Raw genomic sequence first — 19,369 nt, 5'->3', positions numbered from 1 at the left:
GGACTTCATGAAGAGTAATGTGTTTGCACTACGATTTGGGCATTGAAAAAACACACAACATTTGCAGACTGCACCAAACCAGACAAAAGCATAAGCTTTGCATCATCGTATGTTGCTGCCAAATACTCCATGCATAATATAGAATCAACTTACGTCAAACCATAGAAATTACGTCCATGGGCAAAATGCCAATATGATCTAACTAGCATTTAAAAAAATGTACACGAGGATGTTAGAACACAAGGGTGAGAGCATTTCTAAATATAAATTAGTTTAGCATTAAACTATCATTTCAGCAAATAACATCTATAGCAGTGTTGATGTCCAAGCATTGGCAGTGATAGGCTTTCCAAATAATTGAACCTCACTGCCATAATCAAAACATAAGTAATAATACATCACTGTACGATTAAATTGCTGCCACCCTGTTTTTCCAGTGACACTTTAAAATCAGCTCAAGGCATCAGAGATTCTCTGCCAGGCCAAACTATTCAGTAAACTAATAACTCGTCAAGGTCATAAACACCAAAAGAATCACGCTACACATGAGAGGCAATAAGCTGTCATTCTGAATCAGGTGAACCACCAGGAACCAACTGCATCACCCAACAACATCAGTTAAGATATTTTTCTAGTCCTTGCATAATAATTTTTCAAAAAAGAGACCAATCAATCAGCCTACTTACAATTGCAATATTATTTCCATTAAGCAGAATCTGATCAAGTTTTGTGATTCTTCGTCCTTCAGCAGTTATTTCACTGTCATATAGTCGAGAGATCAGATAATGAAGGTATAAATCAACAGCAATACCAAGTTAAAGATAGATTTTGACATCAGATACTCGGCTCTACCATGCACCAAAAAAGAATGACAACCATACAGCTCAAACGATGATGGGAGACGAGTCAGAATTTAAGAGAAACCCAAAGCAAATGATTGGATATTGAACCAAAAAGGTAAGATTAATTGAGCAAATAATCTAAAATTTATTTGTTTCTCTAGAATCACATTATCGATTTCTCTCAAAAAAAAAAAAAAAAAGAATCACATTATCGATGAGTACCATTTTTCATAGTACCGTAATTATCCATATATATTGAACTCTGAGAATTATTCGCATAGCCTTCCTTCAATAGTCAGCTTATAACCAGCACAAATTCTTTCCACTCACTTTTACGGACTCAAGCAATTTAAGCGGACAGGTTCACTCACCTCCTACCTAAAGAATCACATCATTTGTCCAGGCTCCAGCCAATCTAAGGTATCAACCACCTTACTTGCAACCAGAACAGACCGATACAAATTGTATAATTGATTCCTCAACCTTTCACAAAGGATTTACATTAAAATAGTCACCCCAGAATCAATCCGCGCCAAAATAGTAAAAAAAAAAAAAAAAAAAAAGGGAATACCATTGTTAAAATACACAAGTGTTTAACCTTAAACCAATATTTTCCCACCAAACCAGCTGTGACTGTGTGAACCACCTTTCTTACCAAAGACCCTTCCAAGCAAAAATACATTATGTGAGCAAATGTCAACTCTTATAAATTTTGAACATAATTTTCTAGAAGCTATCTTATATGAAATTATTAACCCTTATCTAAACTTAACAAATAAGTGGAAATAAGACTAGGTCTAGACACCTCTATTTCTCATCAATCTCTCTTCGATTTCTATGTTCATACTTTAACTCAATGAATTATAGCTCTATTCCGACAAAGGCACCAACAAAATATAAATGACAGGACCAAAATTCACTAAACCATGACATGTCATACTGTAATGTGAGGTTCAGGATAAGTCATAGGGTTAGACAGCAATTCTATTAATTCTTCTAGTTGTCTACACAGTACACACTTACTGACTTACATAGAAAACTTGAAATTTCAGATTAACATCCAGCTTTAATAATCTCAAAACACATTTATGATTTTTAGTTGGTCTTAGTATCCAAAATTGGCATTTAAGCAGAACACAACTTCTATCCTTTAGTCCTTTCCACAATTTTTCTTTTCAGCATACATTACATTATATTAATAATTGTGTAGAATCAAAGTGGCATACAAAGAATTGAAGGAGTAGCATTATGAGTGGTGTCCCAATCATAAGATTCATAACATTATACCAGGAAAGGTTAAGGATTTAAACATCTTATATGTTGATGAACTTGACACTGCCAACAGAAGGATCAGCTAACTCATCTTACCAAAGCATTTTCAATGAATTATAGAAAAGTATTTTAATACAACCCACAAACTCTGCAGATACAGCTTTAAACTTTTAAATCTAGACCTTCAAACAGGTAAAGTGAAGAAATAATTTGCAAGTCTGCTAGCATCCTTGAAACTAACTATATAATAAGTCCATAATTAATTGATAAATAAGACATCTTCATATTACAAGGAATGCCATTTGACCAGAGCTCATCACGGCCATAACTATTGGCTATAGAATCTCCAAGAAGTAGGAGGTCCTCCCTCCATACCAATATAAGTTGTCTTAAAGACTATGCACAAAGTAAGGAACTATTAGATGTTATTGTATTGGTACATAAAGTCAAGTGTTGCATTGGAAATTAACTTGACTCAGCAATAGCACCTTGATACTTCAAGTGACATAAAAATATGAAAGAGTAAGTCAGGTAGTCCATATCATGGAATAGATAAAATTATATAACCAGGCTAAAATGCTCACGTGATCAGATAACATAAAAAATAAATTATAAAGAGGAATGTAGACGCACAGCAAGAACCCGTGGAAAACACATCTTGTTCTTAATTATAGAGGGGTAGATTGTCCAAAACCTTGAAACGCTTAATTTAAGCACACTCTAATCCATTTTCCAATAAGTAAGCTCCATACCCCAGTACGAAACCACACAAAGTAGACGATAGATGAACAATTGAACACAATAAAATGCTTTAAGTAGTCTCGTAAATGGTACAACAATAATAACAAAGCCTTAGTCCCAAAATAATTTGGGGTTGGCTAACATGAATCATCATAAGGAACCATATGATATAAAGAAAGGGACATCAAATAGTGTTGGCTCATAGTTTTGAAATACCAGTTTCTACCAATCTTAACTTAAAGAGTCCACTAGATTCAGCTAATTAACTTGTAATTAATGCAGCTTGATACAACTGCAATAGCTTTTGCCAAAAGAACTACAGCTAAAAACAACATTTCCCTTAAGCTATCTATAAAACCAACAATATTCTCCAGGAAATAACCTAAAACGACACATTCTATCGCCATTGAAGTTTCATCAGTGAAATAGTCCAAACCCACTATAGTATAGGCCATTTGGCCTATAAAGGATTTGATTCCAAAGTAACAGAGGCATCCTAAACCTAAGCCAAATGCATATATTGGCCAACCCACTAACACTATTACAACAAATCCCATCACCAACATGATGCTTCCTGACTTGCGTCTCACATCAAAAAGTTCCCATTTGTAGAGCAGCCCACACTAAACCATTAACTCACCGTGTCTTGCATTAAACTCCAAGCAGGATCAAATTCCCTGCAGCCCCTGCTGCCAATGTGACAGGAACAGTCAAGAATGAAATCTTAGCACCCTTCACAAAGGGTGTCTTACCTATGATGCATGGACTAACTCACACGATGATACCCACAATACAACCCCTTTAAGAATTTTAACAGTGCTTTAAATTAGCCATATTGATCCTCATTAGAAAATGTTCAAAAGGGAAAAAAAAAAAAAAAAAAAAAAAAAAAAAAAAACAGATCTTGAGACAAAGGGGAGAACACAGAGTAGAAACCCTGAAAGCCAGACATCAAGATCTCCATAACTTAAAATTCATGGCACAATGAAACTCAACTGCTCTAAGCCTCCTTGTAAACAACAATACTTGGGAGGCAAACTATTTATATAGTAAAAGAAAAGAAGGGGGGGGGGGGTAGAGGGGAGTTTGAGAGAGAGAGAATGTACAGATTTTCTACCTCACTAACAATGAAAATTTGCAACTACTCCCTCCATTCTTTCCATTAATGAGTACAAGTTTGGAAGGAGAAATCATAGTGGCATTATAAGTATAATCAGATGTCTTTGGGAAGGTGAGAGAAAGTGAAAGATAAGAGAATAAAAAACAATAATTTAGCAGACCCACCCAAAATAAGAAATGAAAAGTTTAACAGGGGACAAACATTTTGTATAGAATGAAAATTTTCTTGGGGCAGACCGGCAGAGGGAGTAGCAAAAACTCTAAAATTACGGGAGCTGGTAAACAGCTAAACAACTTTGACTAATTGTTCCGTAGCCAAAATCACTCCTATAAATCATTAGATATCATGGTCATCGTAAAACGCAAAAACCACAATGTTGACATAAGATACAATCTCATCCCATATATTATCACTCAGAAACATAACCAGATTAAATTAACCCAGCAATTGAAGACTGTCAATATATAATTGCATTATAGTATGGAGACTTTCCTGGTTCTTTTCCTTTTCCCTCGCTAGTGTAAATCTCTAACCCAAGGCAAATTTTCCAAATTTCGAGAAACCCTGATGTAAAATCAATTCATTACCCAAAAATGACCAATTTCATATATTTCTGTACAAACCCAATAGACAAAAGCAACAGCTCAATAAGGGTCACAGCTAAAAACCCTAAACCCTAGCATTAGCTCAATTGCAACATATTATGAGTAATTCAATACTTAAAAGCTAAAACCCTAAACCTTAAATTGCAGCATATTTTGAGTAATTCAATGGCAACATATTAAGAGTAATTCAATACCCAAAACTTTTAAACCCTAAATTGAAAAAAAGCAAGAAAAAGAGGAGAGAGAAAGCATACTATTCAGTAACATCTTCAAGGACCATGTTAACATAGACATCGAAACCTCGAAGAGTACCAACAAGCTCCTTATCCCCCTTCATAATCACCCAAATCTTGGAACCTATGCATCTGTCAATCAGCTCTGCCAATATTCAATTTCAACACCAAAAATTAATTAATTAATTAAATTGAATTCAAATTCAAATTCAGAAAGAGGAAAATAGAGATTGAAAATTGAAAGCAGAAGAAAAGAAGAACCTGAAGGAAGGAGTTGGGAGGGGTTGTTTGACGACATTTGAATGTAATATCGAAGCTTACAGAGGAGGGGGAGAGAGAGAGAGAGAGAGAGAGAGTTGGGGGAAATGGGAGGGATACTGTCACTTCGACTAGCTTCAACTGTTAAACCACCGAACCACCAGAGGAGTGATGCACTTAAATACTCCCAGAGTGAGATTGAGGAATAGCTCAACTGCTCAAGTGGTTAGATCTTTCCTCCCGATTTTAAGTGCGATCGGTTCTCATCACCCGCTTATGTAGCTTCTCTAAACACCAAAAAATACTCCCTTTGTTAGCCTAGTTTGTCTAGTAAAAATTAATTTAGTTTGTAAAAATAATTTTTAATTAGTAAAAATCAGTAAATTTACTTAATTTATTTACCCAAATTTCGCAAAGCAATATGAGTTTAGAATCAGGACTAGGGTTATCTAGTTGGAATTTGATACTTAATATCGTGTGTTTGGTTTAATTATGGAATGAAATCTCATCCCCTTAACACCATCCATTTGATACATAAGCGAATGGAATGAGTCAAATCCACTCTCACCCAAGGTTTTTTTACCCCATACCTCATGGATTTGAGGTATGAGTCATATTTTTGACAACCAAACATATGGTATGGGTTTTAGTCATTTTAAACACATATCTCATACCTATATTCCGCGAACCAAACACCTTTTGGGTTGGAAACGGATCTAATTAAACCATTATCGTTACCATTACCTAAGGGTACCAATTTCCACCTAATTGTAATCTCTCTTAAACTTAGTGGTCATTTAATTGGGTTAATAAATAAAGGGAAAGGAAATGAACAAGTCTCATTCTCTTTGTTGCTGTTTGTTTGTCACTTTTAATCATTCCCTTTACCCATTTTTATTTTTGAGTGTACCCAAAATCACTCTAAATTGATTCCCCACTCCCCTAGACTTTTCCATTCCCTTTCCTTAGCCACCACCATGCCACATCAGCCACCACCCTTCTACCCTACCCACAACGCACAACCACCACCCAGCAACCTCGACGTCCCTCCACTAGCCATCGCCGACCCCCAGCAACCTCACCACCCCTCCCCCGCTACTCGCCGACCCCCCAACAATCTCGCAGCTCCTTAAAAAACCTTCCCCGACCCCTCGTCGGAACTCTTTGCCCTTGTTCGCACCTCCCCTACCCCTCGAGGGAGGTCTTCGCACCTCCCCAATCCCTCCCCTTCCCCGAAAACATCTCCACTCTCCGGAAAACCTTCCCCCCCACCAACGATCGAAGTTTGAATTGAAGAAAAACGAGCAAAGTTCAATTGAAGAAAAACGAGCGAATATTTGTTTGATTCAGCCAAGTTCGAATTGAAAGAAAAAACGTGAAATTGTTGGATTTCTTAATAGGGGTTTTTCTGGGATTTTAGGGTTCTTATATGGGTTTTTGGGGTTCGAATTGAAAGGGAATAAAATAAGGTATTCCGGGGAGGGGAGGGATGGGGGAGGTGCGACGGTGGTAGTTGGACGGTGGGATGGCTGGAGGAGTGGGAAAGTGAATGAAAAGGGGTTGTGTGGTGGTGTTGGTGGTGGTGCTGAGGTAGTGGTGATTCACTTTGTTATTTTAAAATAAACAACATATTACATGGAATGGTTGTTCATTCCATTCCGTTTAGCCCGTACGAACCAAACGACCCCTTAAGGTAATACTTACCCTTACCCTTATAAAATAAAAGATAGAAAATTATGTTTAAGTAAATCATTTCCATGGTTAAACCAAACATATGAAAAGGTAAGGGTTAAATGATTCTTTTTCCCTCTCTTATCTGTTTCCTTTCCACTCCATTTTCAATTATCTTACCAAACACCACCATATATATTTTAATGTTTTTTTTTTTCTCCGTAATTGACTGTTGTTTCCTTGTCTATGTGGAATAATTAAGTTTCAGTTTTTTATTAAAAAAAAAAAAGATGTCAAAGTTGCGGAAAAAAGTCAAGTGTCCTAATATGGGACGGAGGGAGTAATTTGGTGTGTTAGGTGAAAAACTAATTTATAGAGTTTATCCCACTAAGGCCTGTTCACTCTAGCTTAATTTCAGTTCAATTCAGTTTCTAATATCCTTCTTTCATAAAATATTCATTTTGGCTTTATTCAGCTCCAATCAATTCAGTTCAGTAAATGTAATAAAGGCCCTTAATTGCCTGAACTGAACTGAATTGAATATTTTATGAGAGAGGGAAATTAGGAACCAAACTGAAAATAATTTAAAGAGAACAGACCCTAAATACACCCTGTTTCAAAAATAGATTTCAATATCTCAAAGTTAAATTACTCTTATACCCCCATTGAATCAAAAACACTACTCCGTATGTCAACTACCTAATTCCACGACCCCACTTATTGGTTTATTACGATTATTACAAAATAGAGGGAGCACGATCATTACGAAAGTATCCCATAACATTTTATTTACTCCGTAGTCCGTACTATATAAAGTGAAAAAAATGAGTAAAAATGAATCCACATGTGCATAGTTCTAAAACCCGTATTCACAAAAACATAGAAAGCACCCATTACAACTCCTCCCTATAGACGGTGGAAGCGGCGGCAGTAGACAAAGCCAAGGTTGAAAAAAGATACAAAAATGTCGAGGACGTTGTTACAGCCGATAGGACAGAAACGCCTCACAAACGTTGCCGTCGTTCGATTGAAGAAGCATGGCAACCGCTTTGAAATTGCTTGCTACAAGAACAAAGTCCTCTCTTGGCGTTCTGGCGTGTAATTTTCTCTCCCTTTCTTCACTTTTTACTTTTTCAAATGAATTATTCATTGTGTTTTCAATTTAAACCTTCATTTGGGTGTGTTTCTTTCTAATTCAATGATGGGTCTAATTTGATTAGGGTTCTTTCTTACTTGTATGGATGAATTGGTTTGATTTGATGAGAGTTTTGTAGTATATAATTGATTTTCTTTCTGGGTTTTACCTCCAAGAATTCACCCATTTTACTCGTGTTAATGTTTTACTAATTAAAATTACAAAATGATGTTATTTTGATAGTATAAAACGAGACTAATCCAAAATTATTTTTCATAATGACTTTTTTTTTTTTATATCTTGGGTCATATTTGATTAGGGTTCTTTCTTACTTGTATGAATGGATTGCTTTGATTTGATGAGAGTTTTGTAACATTTAATCAATTTCCTTTTTGGGTTTTACCTCCAAGTATTTACCCATCTTACTTGTATTAATGTTTTACTAATTAAAATTACAAAATGATGTTATTTTGATTTTATAAAATGAGATTAATCCGAAAATATATTACATAATAACATTTTTTGTATATGTTATTATTAGAATTCTATCTTATGGCCTGCACTATTATGCGGTATTGAATTGATGTTCTCTTTAAGATTTATGTGGTGGAGATGTGTATGCTATGGTGGATGTGTGACCAGACAAGAAAGTTTTGGTTGAGAAATGAGTTAATTAGGAAAAAAATAGGGGTTAAACACATTGTGAGTTTTTGATTTGCTGAAATTTGATGTGATATTAGGTTTAGCAATTGCTCCTTAAATGTGAATTCTTCTTCATTATTTATGTTATGAGTTTGTTACTATTTTGAAACAGAGAGAGAGATATAGATGAAGTATTGCAATCCCAAATTGTGTATTCCAATGTTTCAAAAGGAGTCCTTGCCAAGTCTAAGGATTTGATTGCTGCTTTCGGGACAGATGATCAGTCAAAGATATGTTTGGAGGTGTACAGAATTCCCTTTGCCTTTTAATATTGAAACTCTGATGTCGTAGTCATACAATAGCTTGATCTTCTGATACAAGTTTATTTTGGTTAGATTTTGGAGAAAGGTGAGCTTCAAGTTGCAGGGAAAGAGAGGGAGGCCCAGTTATCGAGTCAATTTCGGGATATTGCAACTATTGTCATGCAAAAGACTATTAATCCTGAGACCAAGCACCCTTACACAATTAGTATGATTGAACGTTTGATGCATGAAATCCACTATGCTGTTGATCCCCATAGCAGTTCAAAGAAGCAGGTTAGGAGTCTTTCAATTCATTGGTTTAAATTTCTTGTCCCTGAATTGCTAGTATCTCAATCATTTGTTCTCGCAATATTCATATCTTGCTTTATGGATTTGACTTGTTCTGTTGTTGTTGGAGTCATTAGTATAGTTTTGCATCTTTGTTAAGCCAATGCCTTTGATTATTGAATTGCAACTTTATCGTAGTCCTGAAATAGGCCTCGCTTTTCTTATGTAATGAGCTCCTCATTTTATTACGAACATAATGTAGGCACTAGAGGTTATCCGTCAGCTTCAGCAGAAATTTCCCATTAAAAGATCTCCAATGAGGCTCCGAATCACTGTTTCTCCAGAGAGCTTTCCCTCTATCAAGGAGAAGCTAGAAACAGGACATGGGGATATTGTGTCAAAAGAGGAATCTGGAAATCAACTTTCAGTTGTAAGTTTGTTCTTTACATCAGTGCATCTCATCCCCTAATTTTGCAGTCCTGATATTGTTTTACTTGACTATTGTGTTTGCAGCTCTAAATTGTCCTTTTTTTTTTTTTTTTCTTCCATTTCTGCAACTTAATTTGGAGTTGAGCCTATATCTTGAAAAATGAAGTACTATTTTGGATGTGTTATTTGAATGATTTGGGACTTGGATTATCTCTGAAGATAATGTGCCTAATTATCGTAACAATTAGGGGACAGTTGGTATGTGTTACCCAGAAATTGGTTAAGCTATCTTGATTGTGAAACCTCATAACCGTATCAAGTTCTTTTGTACTACTTGAAACCGTAAAGAACTAATCCTAACTCTCTCCAATTGCCTTAGTTTGTATAATAACCATAAAGAACATTGACATTTTAGATGACTACAATGAAACTAATCCAACATGTTACTTGATAAAATTTGCTTCCAATAAATTTAAAAATTAAAGTGTAGTGAAGAAGTTAGTGTTGCAATATTTTTTTTTTTTTAAAAGGAAGTATTTATGTATTGCTCTAAATTGCTTAGATAGTGTACTGCTATACAAATATTCCATGAAAAAATTAAGAAGGGTGCTCATCCCTGTGCAGTCCGCTGTTACACTTGGTCATATTATAGTTGAATTTTACTTCAAGAAGCCTTTTCCACCTGCCAGCTTATCTGTTTTTTGAATTTCAGTGAACTATCTACGCAAACTTTTCCTTGCTATTTCAAATCTTCAATCTCTGAATTGCTATCTGTTGTTGTGCTTTCTGCAAGTTGATCTGCCTTTGCTGTATGTTCAACTGGAGAATTAATTCTCCAAGGCATAAATGATTCAATATCCTAATGAATAAGCTCTGGAAACCGTACGACAAAATCATTAACAAATGGACGTGGATCCTTTTATTGGTAGGGTGTGGGAAGGTTTGGATGTACACTACCACAACTTGAATCTGTTGGGAACTAGTAAAGGGATTGTTTCTGACCATCCCCAACCCCCCCCCCCCCCCCCCCCCCCCCCAAAAAAAAAAAAAAGAAAAAAACCCCAAACTCTCAGCAGTGTTACATTGCTTCAATGTTTACGTATCTTGATCCTATAATTAGTGCTGTCTGCTGAAAAATCTTGTTACCTGGAAAGTTTTCTTTCCCTACCACTAGCGTGGAAAGCTGGCCTAAAATTCAATTTTCTGTTGCAAACCCTAGGTCAAGTAATCTAGGGCATATAGTTAAGGTATTGTGCATTCGTTTCACATCTCTTGAGCTCCATTAAATCATGGCATAGACTTTTGAGGTAATAATCCAACATTATTTTCCTTCATAGACTGGTGCTAGTGGTGCTGATTCATATTGAGGCAGTAGGGAACTAGGGAAGTTTATCAATTCACCTTGTTATTCTATACATTGGCTTGAGCATGTTCAGTATGTGGAGCAGACATCTGGGTATTAGTTACACATCTACAGAAGGCAGCATCTCTAGTGAAAGGATAGAAGACAGACTAGCCAACTTGAAAAGTATTAGGTCAATTTGGTGTTGTCTAGCATGAATGACCCCTTTCATGAGGGAATCGAGAAAGCATGTCGTGTCGTGGAAGCTGTAAAGGATGCTAAATTGCTAATTGATTTATAAACGGGTGATCAGTCTTGCTTTTGGTTTAGGCAAGGACAAATTGAAGTCTTTAACAGCCTGAGCTATATGCAACTATACTGTTAGTGTGTTCCTGTAGTTTTGGCTTTGGCTTTGGCTTCGGCTTCGGCTTCGGCTTCATGATATGAGTTTAGCCAATAATATACTAAAATTTCTGGAAATATTTAGTCAGACTTGCGTTTCATGATCCGACTCAAATGTCCGTTTTGTTTAGATTGAGGTCTTAGTTATTTTGCTCTTTGGCCCATAGGTCAATCACCCCTGCATTGAAACATACTACAACCTTTAGGTGCTCAACTTGTAATGACTGTTATATTTTTATTGACTTTAGTCTTTGCCCTTGCCCAATATAGAATAGCCTTTTCCAATTCTCTATTGTTTGATGTTATGTATTAGTTTTTGCCTTTTTGGAGGGATGAAAAGTTTTTGAGTACATGAAAATGGACTCAAGGAGATTGCTGTCAGCCTGTCAACGTATGCTAATATAATAATGTGTGGGGTGCTGATTTCCTGAATTCCTGCTCATACAGGAATTATAAGCTCAAAATTTTTACCATGGTACTCATGTGCTCTGATTTATGAGTGCAGGTTTGTGAACTGGATCCAGGTATATTCCGAGAATTTGATAGCTTTGTGAGGAATCTACAAGGCAGGCTAGAAATTCTTGCCGTCTCTGTTCATTCAGAGGGAGATACTGGTGTTGATGCTTTTGATGAATTCAGTGAAGACATTCCACCAAGCCTGCCCAAGGAACCTGCAGAATCTTCTGTTCATCAGCTAAGTGAGAGGTTACAAAAGCAGTCGGTTTCAAGTAGTACTAAAACTTCTGAGCCGGAAGTGAAGCAAACCAAATGCAGCACATGCAACGCTTTGGTAGGTGATGCAAAACAATACAGAGAGCACTTCAAGAGTGAATGGCATAGACATAACCTTAAGCGTAAGACTAGAAACCTTCCTCCCCTTAGTGCTGACGAATGTTTGGCTGATGTGGAATTTGGTGACTCAAAGGAAGATCTCAAGGAATACTCGTTTTAATAAATTTTGAATCTCATTTTGCTATTCTGTGTGTACTGTACTGATGCTGCTACAGTGGAACTGGTTTTACAAGAAGATGTGCTTATGTACAAATTTGGACATCACCTATAAGATTTGTGTAACATTTTAAAGGAGTGAATCATGAGCAGTTTGTTTCTTTAGTAATCCTTTATGTTTATCAAATTCTAGAGAATATATTAGGAGACTTGGCCTTTTTACTGCCAAGTTTGCCTTAATTTTTGTGATATGTTTTGTTGATGGTAAATACTATGATACAATAGGTGTACATTAACATAATGTACATCATGCTTGAGTTAATCAAATTTCACGTGGTACAGATATTCAGAAAGACAGCCTACACCTGTTCACCCACTGCTGTTGGCTTTCATCTCCCTTAAAAATCTCAACAGTATATTCATTTTGGGTGGCTTTGCTATTTCTCTGCAATCTTCACTTTCTTTTTCCTACAAGGCTACAATGGTGGATAACAATCATGTCGGAAACCAAGAGTCGGTTAATATGGAGGAAAGTGGAAACCCAAGAATCATCACCGTTGCAGATTATTTTTGGCACTTGTGCAGGTAGAAAATGGATTAAGGTACAATTCAACAATAGTTGGGTGATGAAAATGGGAGAACCCAAGATCTCATTGCTGAAGATCGTAGCAACTCCATCATGGACTCTTAGGGGTACAAAAATTTGAGTAGAGAAGATAATGGTAATGGTTCGAGTTGGCCATTGAGGGTCCAGGGAACAAGCAATGTATGATTTCATTGCATTGGAATGCCGGAATGAGGAGATAACAATCAGGTACTCTCTTCGTCTTTTTTGTTCTATGTACTTGCTTTATTCTAACTTAGGCATACGCCCTTCATCATTTTTCCCCTCTTACTTGACATTAATTAAACATTTCCACTTCTATCAAAAAAAAAAAAAAAAAAAAAAAAAAAAAAACATTTCCACACTCTCTCTTACTTAAATTTGGGATTTTCAAATTTGTCTCTATGATATTTGTTCAGTTGCATAAATGAGCATTAAACTCAATTTTTGCATTTGCTCGTTTTATTCATTGCTAAAAATGTAAGCAATAAACAATAAAATCAAACAACTAAAAACAATAATTTGTAACTAGAATGTGAAGTCAAGGCTGTTGAATCATGATCCTGTTGATCAATATAGGTTTTTAAATTAGTTGCTTGGGGGAAAAATACCTTTAATTTTGTTTGTTTGTTGGTAAATAAAATGAATAAGATGAACACCAAAAGATCGTGATTGGTAAGGCTTGTCTATATTTGTTCAATTGTTCTTGAGTATACTGGTAAGAGCAGATTAAAGCATGTTAGATTAGCTTTGTCGTATTGCACGTTTTGTTTATCATGGTGATTACCTTGAACTCGCATCACTTGCTCATTATGGTATTTTATTACTCTTACTTGCCTTTTGAAAATACAAAATTTCTCTCCCTTTTTTTCCGAGTCTATGGTTTCCTGAAACTCTGAAAAGAGTCTGCAGACTGCAGCAAGATGAATAAATACAATACTAGAATTACATTAGCACAAAGCAGTTTGATATGCTTTTACATACATGTCGATTTGATGATATACAGAGCGTTTGTATGATAACCGTATCCTAAGCTGATCGCAAAATTAACCATTGGCTGTATTGTCTGCATATAAAGGAGAAATTAAGAATCAGTGATCATCCCAGCTCATAGAATAGAGCTAATTAGATGCAAATAATATACTCCGTAACCTACTTTATGTAACATGTAATAGCTTAAACCTTAAAAGATATTTCTACATTTAATAATTGGAAAAGATGTCTTTCAATGTACGTATCAACTATGAGTCTATGAGGTTTCATATTGTCTGGTTTTGAATGAAGCATTTACCTTTTGAACGAATACAGATGTAAGACCTCTTATTTTCCCTGTCTTGTGAGAAATACAAGGAGGCCAAAGCCTGCCATGATCGCGATCTTCATTACCTGCATGTATATAAACAATTTTGTTTTGTATTTCAGTCACTAGTTTATGCAAAAAACTGATGGAGATAGTAAAAACAAGACCTGCCCGCCTGGTCCAGTAAACGGTATGTTGTCAGGCTGTCTCTTGGACTCCAATTTTTTTGATGCAGTAGATCTCTTCTCAATTCTTCTTTGGCTGAGACCAGTATCAGTGAGCTGAAATTATTACAGAAAAAAAAAAAACATATCAGAAGTTTCCTTATTACAGTTATTTTGATGATACAGTACAGCATGATGACAAATTGCTAAATTGCATTTTCCCCTCCGACTTCATTTTTTCTACTTGTAATAATAACATGACATACCACAGCACTAAGCATGCAATTTACAAACTTGCTAAGAGTGATTTCACTTATTTTATTTCAAAGCGAACTAATGTAACTTGTTTAGAACTTGCTAGGAGTGATTTCACAGTTTTGCTGTCAAATTAGAACATTTTATGCATGATGCACTTGTAAATGAATGAGTGCTTTAGATCTGTCTAGGTTGAAAGAGGAAGTATATACTAGTATAAGCTTCATTTCTTGTGGTCAGCTAGGTGTGTACTGACCTTTTCTTGATCATTATCTTGACTGCAATTTGAAAGACAACCTTCGGGTACATTCAGTTGTGGACTGTCATCTCTTAAAACACATGAGGGTATCATTTCATCCAAAAATATCCAGCCGCGTAAGCTATCAATTGAGCAATGCTGATTCCCATCAAACACTTTTGATGTTGCTCTACATTGAGAAGATTTCCATTGTTTGCTTCTCCATTTCTTATCAATAACTAAAGCCTCATTAGTAGTATATTCATACTTATGGTTGGACAAATCAGTAGAAGACTGTTTTCTTCTCGGTAATGCTTCAAGAAGTGTATTCAAAGAAAATATACTTTTTTCCGAAATGGGTGATGAATGCAACTTTTTCATAGCTTTTTTCTCCTCTTTAACCTCTTCGTTTGTAGTTTCGGTTTTAGATATGCTGTACTCATCAGAAGTCTCTTGTTGAGTTGATCCGTAGTCCTTATATTTCTCTCTTCCTTTCCCCATTTTCTCTGAAGTAGAAGAAGCTGATGCTGATTCTGATTCTGAATTGGACATACCTGTTTTGGAACTCACAGCAACTACCTTCTTTAAGATTGAAAATTTCATGGGAGTATGCACTCTTGTATCACTGTTTAACTGACCTGTTTCCTTAGTTTTATCTTTAAAAGTTAATAATTCCCCTCTTTCTTTCCCTGATTCCCCTGTAGTTGAAGTAGCTGATGCGGCTAAATATTTGGACAAAACTGGTTTAGTGTTAGCAAAAACTGTCTTCTTTAAGATTGGCGCTTTGAAAGGGTTATCCACCTTATTATTATTCCTTAATCGACCCAATTCCTTAGCAGGCAATCTTTCCCTTCTTTCATCACCTACTTTTTCCTGAGTTGAAAGAGCTGTTGCTGATTCTAAGTTCAAGACAACTGGTTCAGTATTGATAACAACCTTCTTTAACTTTGTCACTTTGGCAGGAATATACAATGTAGTATCACTGCTTGATTGAACCATTTTCTTTGTTTTATTAGTATCAGGTGATGTTTCCTTTCTTTCTTTTTCCATCTCTTTTTGAGCTGCAGAGGCTGGTGCTGAATCTAATTTGGACAAATCTGGTTCAGTATTGACAGCAACCATCTTCTTAAAGCTTGGCTCTTTGGAAGGAATATCCACCATAGTACTACTGCTAAATTGAGTTGTTGCCTGTGTTTTATTAGTAGCAGGCGATTCAGGGAAAATAACAAAAAATCTTGGTATCTCATATTTAAGGTGTAAATACAGTAAAAGACTATGTTACTCGGACTCAGATACTAAAGTTAAAACACAAGTATGTGACAGCATAATAGACCTGCCTATATTATGATTACTTTCCATAATCTGGTTCCAAAATGAAGTATCAATTTTTTATACCATGGTTTAGTTTGGAGATTTGAATTGGGTGCTTGAGGTGAATTAAAGAGTCCGAGTAACAAAGGTAAAATCTTAAAAAACACTATGAGCATAACCGTCAGTAAACAGAAACCTTCACTGGACTATTTTCAATAGCAAGCATCAATTTCCTTACATTGGTAGGTTTTTTATTCGACCGACTCTGCTGCTCCACATTTTGTCCTTGAATTCTTTCCTTCAGCTGTTGATAAGCCGGAAACTTATCCAATGCCCCAGTTGATTTTGAGGTGGAAAATGCCTGTTTGCAGAAAGTTTATTTGAAACAATGTTTATGCAATTCATGAATTTACAATGAACCTGAATAAAAAAACATGACAAGAATTACTTGTTTCTTCTGACCAGGTTGAGCTTTGTTCAAAACTTCATTAAAATCTGTGAATGTTATTTTAGCTTGGCCATCAGACGGTTCTTCATGACTTTCCCGAGTCTGATGCTGAGACTTGAGTGAATCTTGTGAAGATGCAGGGCTGATATCAATTTCAATTCAGAATCACACTACAAGAAAACTGTCAAAACAAAATCTCCCTTCGTACCCTCATGCTAAATGCACACAGTGACACACAGTTCATGATAGTACAAAGGTGAGGAACAAATATGATGCGGACCTACCACCAGAAGCAACTGCTAAATCTGAGCTACTATGACTCCTCTTTTGAAAATCCACCTGCTTTTTCCGAGCTGCGGATTCTCTCTGCAAGTCAATAAAACTCCTACACATTATATTAGGCACAATGGCGGTGATATAACTCTTAGAGACTCATATATATACTTCGTATATGATAGCCACAATCGCACTTAATTAGTGATCATTCACTTTGCAATGATTATCCCAAATGTATCGACAAATTCTTTATAAGGTTCTTTTGAATGACTGATTCAGTCTAGAATTTGACAGGTAATTACCATACTGCGGATCCTGTTCAGCTCATTTTCTGTAAGGATAAAATGCAGTCTCATACGGATATGCCCCCCGTCTTTAAGTGGGAATAGATCATCCCAAGTACCTTTTTCGACAATGGACCTAGTTTCAACATCTGCAAAGCAAAATACACTTCGATCAGTAGCTGTCACTGAATCACTACTACTGATAGGTATGCCAAACAGAATTTACTAACCTGTGTGTGCTATTTCACTCCCTTCAGAGTCACGTATCGACACATTCAATTTGTCCCGAAGAGAAGCTAATGCACTACAAGAATCAAAAAGGTATAAACTTCCATCATTAGCATCCAATTAAAATAAGTGCTACATACATACATACAAAGGAGTACGACGAAATAGCATGAAGTTAAGTGACATTACAAAGAAGTTTCTTTATTGTCCTGCATTTCATGTGCCTGTTTTCCCATAGAAACTGCATTGCCCCAAGACTAAGAGTTTAAAATACGACACAAGTAAAGATGTAGACGAGATTTAATCAAAACGAAACAATTTTCATACCCTTAACACCCATTGATGAAGATTGTGGTGGAGATGGTAGTCCCACCAATTCAAGTACTGATAAAAAAAAAAAGCAGAAAGTTGTTACATCAGTTATAACACTTTTCATGTTGGTACACAAACTGAAACATGATGAGCTACAACTTACCCGATACATGGATAGTTCCAGGCATTGAAAACAAACGATTATAGTCGAAAAATCGAGCAATGTCAAATTAAATGCAAATAATCAGTTGTTAAATGAAGAAAAAAACATTTTTCAGGGAAATTTTGATAAGCTTTAGGATAGGATGGTAAGGAGTTTGGATTAGATGTGGATGAACCTCAGTGATGAAGGTATATAAGACATGGACCCACCTAAGCTCAAAGATTTTTTAGTGGTGACCTCAAATTTTCACATGCCTAAATCACATATTTGTCTCTTTCATAAAAATTTATTTTTTTTAAAAAAAAAAAAGAAATTCAAGCAAGTCACAACATCATGATCATAATAAAAAGATGGGGTACAAGAAATCGTATCAGTTGGGGTTACTTCCAATTCGAGTGAAACCACATAATTTATAATTTCTGGTTAGAGTTAAGGGTCTGTTCTCTTCAGATTATTTTTAGTTCAGTTCAATTCAGTTTTCAATTTCCCTCTCTCATAAAATATCCAGTTCAATTCACTTAACTTCAGTTTAGTTTAATTCAGCTCACTTCAGCTGAATAGGCCCTAAACATGTTTGTATCATGTTCAATTGGGGTTATTGTTTATTTGGGATGAGTTTATAATATACTTGATCAAACTTAGCCCGGCCCAAATTTGGGTAGATTTTAGGCCCGAAATCGGGCCCGGTTTGGCCCAACCCAATATTAAAATTTTTTTTATCGGATTTGGGAATGTGTTTTGAAGTATTTTTAGATGATTTTTTTTTGGCTCGGCCCAAGAATGGTTGGGTTTGGGGTTTATGCACAACAATCCCGCCCTGGCCCGAGAAGTGGGTTGCGTATTTTGGCCTTGATCCGGCCTAAATCCGGCCTGGCCCGCTCAATGATCACCTGTAGTTTATAATGATTTATTTTCAGGTCCGGGTCAAATTTAGAACGGTTGAGTATTAGGTTTAGATCAATTCATGGTCGGATTACTACGGATAAAATTAGATCAAATTGTGTTAGATTAGATCAAGCTCGATTCGAATGTGTCTTGGGTATAGTGTGATTCAAGTTCGAAACAATGCATGTGTCTTGGGTACGGGTAGAGTTCGGATTAGACAAACCTCGGGTCCAAGAAAAGCTTGGACATGATATATAATCAACACGAGCTTTAATAAAATTTTGATAAAGATTCTATACATCTGATTTGATTCTTCGAATCAACAAAATTATGAGTTTAATTAGGTTTACTATGAATTGATTAATAACGGGTCAGATTAAGTTGGATTTGAGTTATTTATGTTGAATTGGGTTTGAAATTATCTCAAGTTGATTTTGGCTATTAAATGGAATTGAGTTGGATTACCAATGATATAGTTAAATTTGAGTTTAATCAAACAATCTACCCACTTTTTTTTTTTTTATTCAATAGAAGTTTATGTTGTTTCTCTGGTATTAACCAAAACAAACATGATAAACTTACACAAAATTCAAATTTTGCAGCTAATCTTGATCTCAACTTTAACCAGGAAATGACAAGTGTCATTCTAGGTTTCGCCTTTAGTATATAGT

The 19,369-nt window shown here is 35.7% G+C and overlaps 3 protein-coding genes across 4 annotated transcripts; 1 reads left to right on the top strand and 2 right to left on the bottom strand.

Annotated features, from left to right (window-relative positions):
* Positions 1-254: 254 nt before the first annotated feature.
* On the bottom strand, positions 255-5,229 carry LOC145612004 (sm-like protein LSM5). Its single transcript, XM_081667386.1, has 4 exons — positions 5,075-5,229; positions 4,835-4,958; positions 687-759; positions 255-596 (listed from the first exon to the last, which is right to left on the bottom strand). The coding sequence occupies exons 1-4, from the start codon at positions 5,109-5,111 to the stop codon at positions 564-566; spliced, it is 267 nt and encodes an 88-aa protein (XP_081523512.1). The 5' UTR covers positions 5,112-5,229; the 3' UTR covers positions 255-563.
* Positions 5,230-7,615: 2,386 nt separating this feature from the next.
* LOC145611309 (uncharacterized) lies at positions 7,616-12,587 on the top strand. Its single transcript, XM_081666629.1, has 5 exons — positions 7,616-7,840; positions 8,692-8,821; positions 8,915-9,115; positions 9,372-9,539; positions 11,788-12,587. Exons 1-5 carry the CDS (start codon positions 7,707-7,709, stop codon positions 12,232-12,234), a joined length of 1,080 nt encoding a protein of 359 aa, XP_081522755.1. The 5' UTR covers positions 7,616-7,706; the 3' UTR covers positions 12,235-12,587.
* A 1,050-nt stretch (positions 12,588-13,637) lies between these two features.
* Positions 13,638-17,968, bottom strand: LOC145612307 (uncharacterized). Of its 2 annotated transcripts, none has more exons than XM_081667677.1 (12): positions 17,814-17,968; positions 17,666-17,722; positions 17,528-17,579; positions 17,341-17,414; positions 17,129-17,259; positions 16,831-16,916; positions 16,551-16,692; positions 16,341-16,463; positions 14,810-15,979; positions 14,302-14,415; positions 14,126-14,220; positions 13,638-13,900 (listed from the first exon to the last, which is right to left on the bottom strand). In XM_081667677.1, the coding sequence occupies exons 1-11, from the start codon at positions 17,836-17,838 to the stop codon at positions 14,155-14,157; spliced, it is 2,040 nt and encodes a 679-aa protein (XP_081523803.1). In that variant the 5' UTR covers positions 17,839-17,968; the 3' UTR covers positions 13,638-13,900; positions 14,126-14,154. The 2 variants fall into 2 exon arrangements, with proteins under 2 accessions (XP_081523803.1, XP_081523804.1); XM_081667678.1 differs by having other exon boundaries at positions 16,551-16,675; positions 16,835-16,916.
* Between the last annotated feature and the right edge of the window lie 1,401 nt (positions 17,969-19,369).

The sequence above is a fragment of the Chenopodium album genome, chromosome 24 (assembly GCF_948465745.1).
Source record: "Chenopodium album chromosome 24, dcCheAlbu1.1, whole genome shotgun sequence".
NCBI lineage: Eukaryota > Viridiplantae > Streptophyta > Magnoliopsida > Caryophyllales > Amaranthaceae > Chenopodium > Chenopodium album.
Note: the sequence above shows the minus strand (reverse complement) of the source record. Positions and strands in the feature narration are given on the sequence as shown.

Excerpts from the sequence above, each read along its gene's own strand:
- LOC145611309 (XM_081666629.1), top strand. The coding sequence starts at position 7,707 with ATGTCGAGGACGTTGTTACAGCCGATAGGACAGAAACGCCTCACAAAC. Across the intron at positions 9,116-9,371 it reads ATAGCAGTTCAAAGAAGCAG|GCACTAGAGGTTATCCGTCA; the intron begins GTTAGGAGTCTT and ends AACATAATGTAG. Across the intron at positions 9,540-11,787 it reads CTGGAAATCAACTTTCAGTT|GTTTGTGAACTGGATCCAGG; the intron begins GTAAGTTTGTTC and ends TTATGAGTGCAG.
- LOC145612004 (XM_081667386.1), bottom strand. The coding sequence starts at position 5,111 with ATGTCGTCAAACAACCCCTCCCAACTCCTTCCTTCAG. Across the intron at positions 4,959-5,074 it reads CTCCCAACTCCTTCCTTCAG|AGCTGATTGACAGATGCATA; the intron begins GTTCTTCTTTTC and ends GAATATTGGCAG. Across the intron at positions 760-4,834 it reads CTTGAAGATGTTACTGAATA|TGAAATAACTGCTGAAGGAC; the intron begins GTATGCTTTCTC and ends ACTATATGACAG.
- LOC145612307 (XM_081667677.1), bottom strand. The coding sequence starts at position 17,838 with ATGCCTGGAACTATCCATGTATCGG. Across the intron at positions 17,260-17,340 it reads GAGTGAAATAGCACACACAG|ATGTTGAAACTAGGTCCATT; the intron begins GTTAGTAAATTC and ends TTTGCTTTGCAG. Across the intron at positions 16,693-16,830 it reads GCAGTTGCTTCTGGTGGTAG|CCCTGCATCTTCACAAGATT; the intron begins GTCCGCATCATA and ends AATTGATATCAG.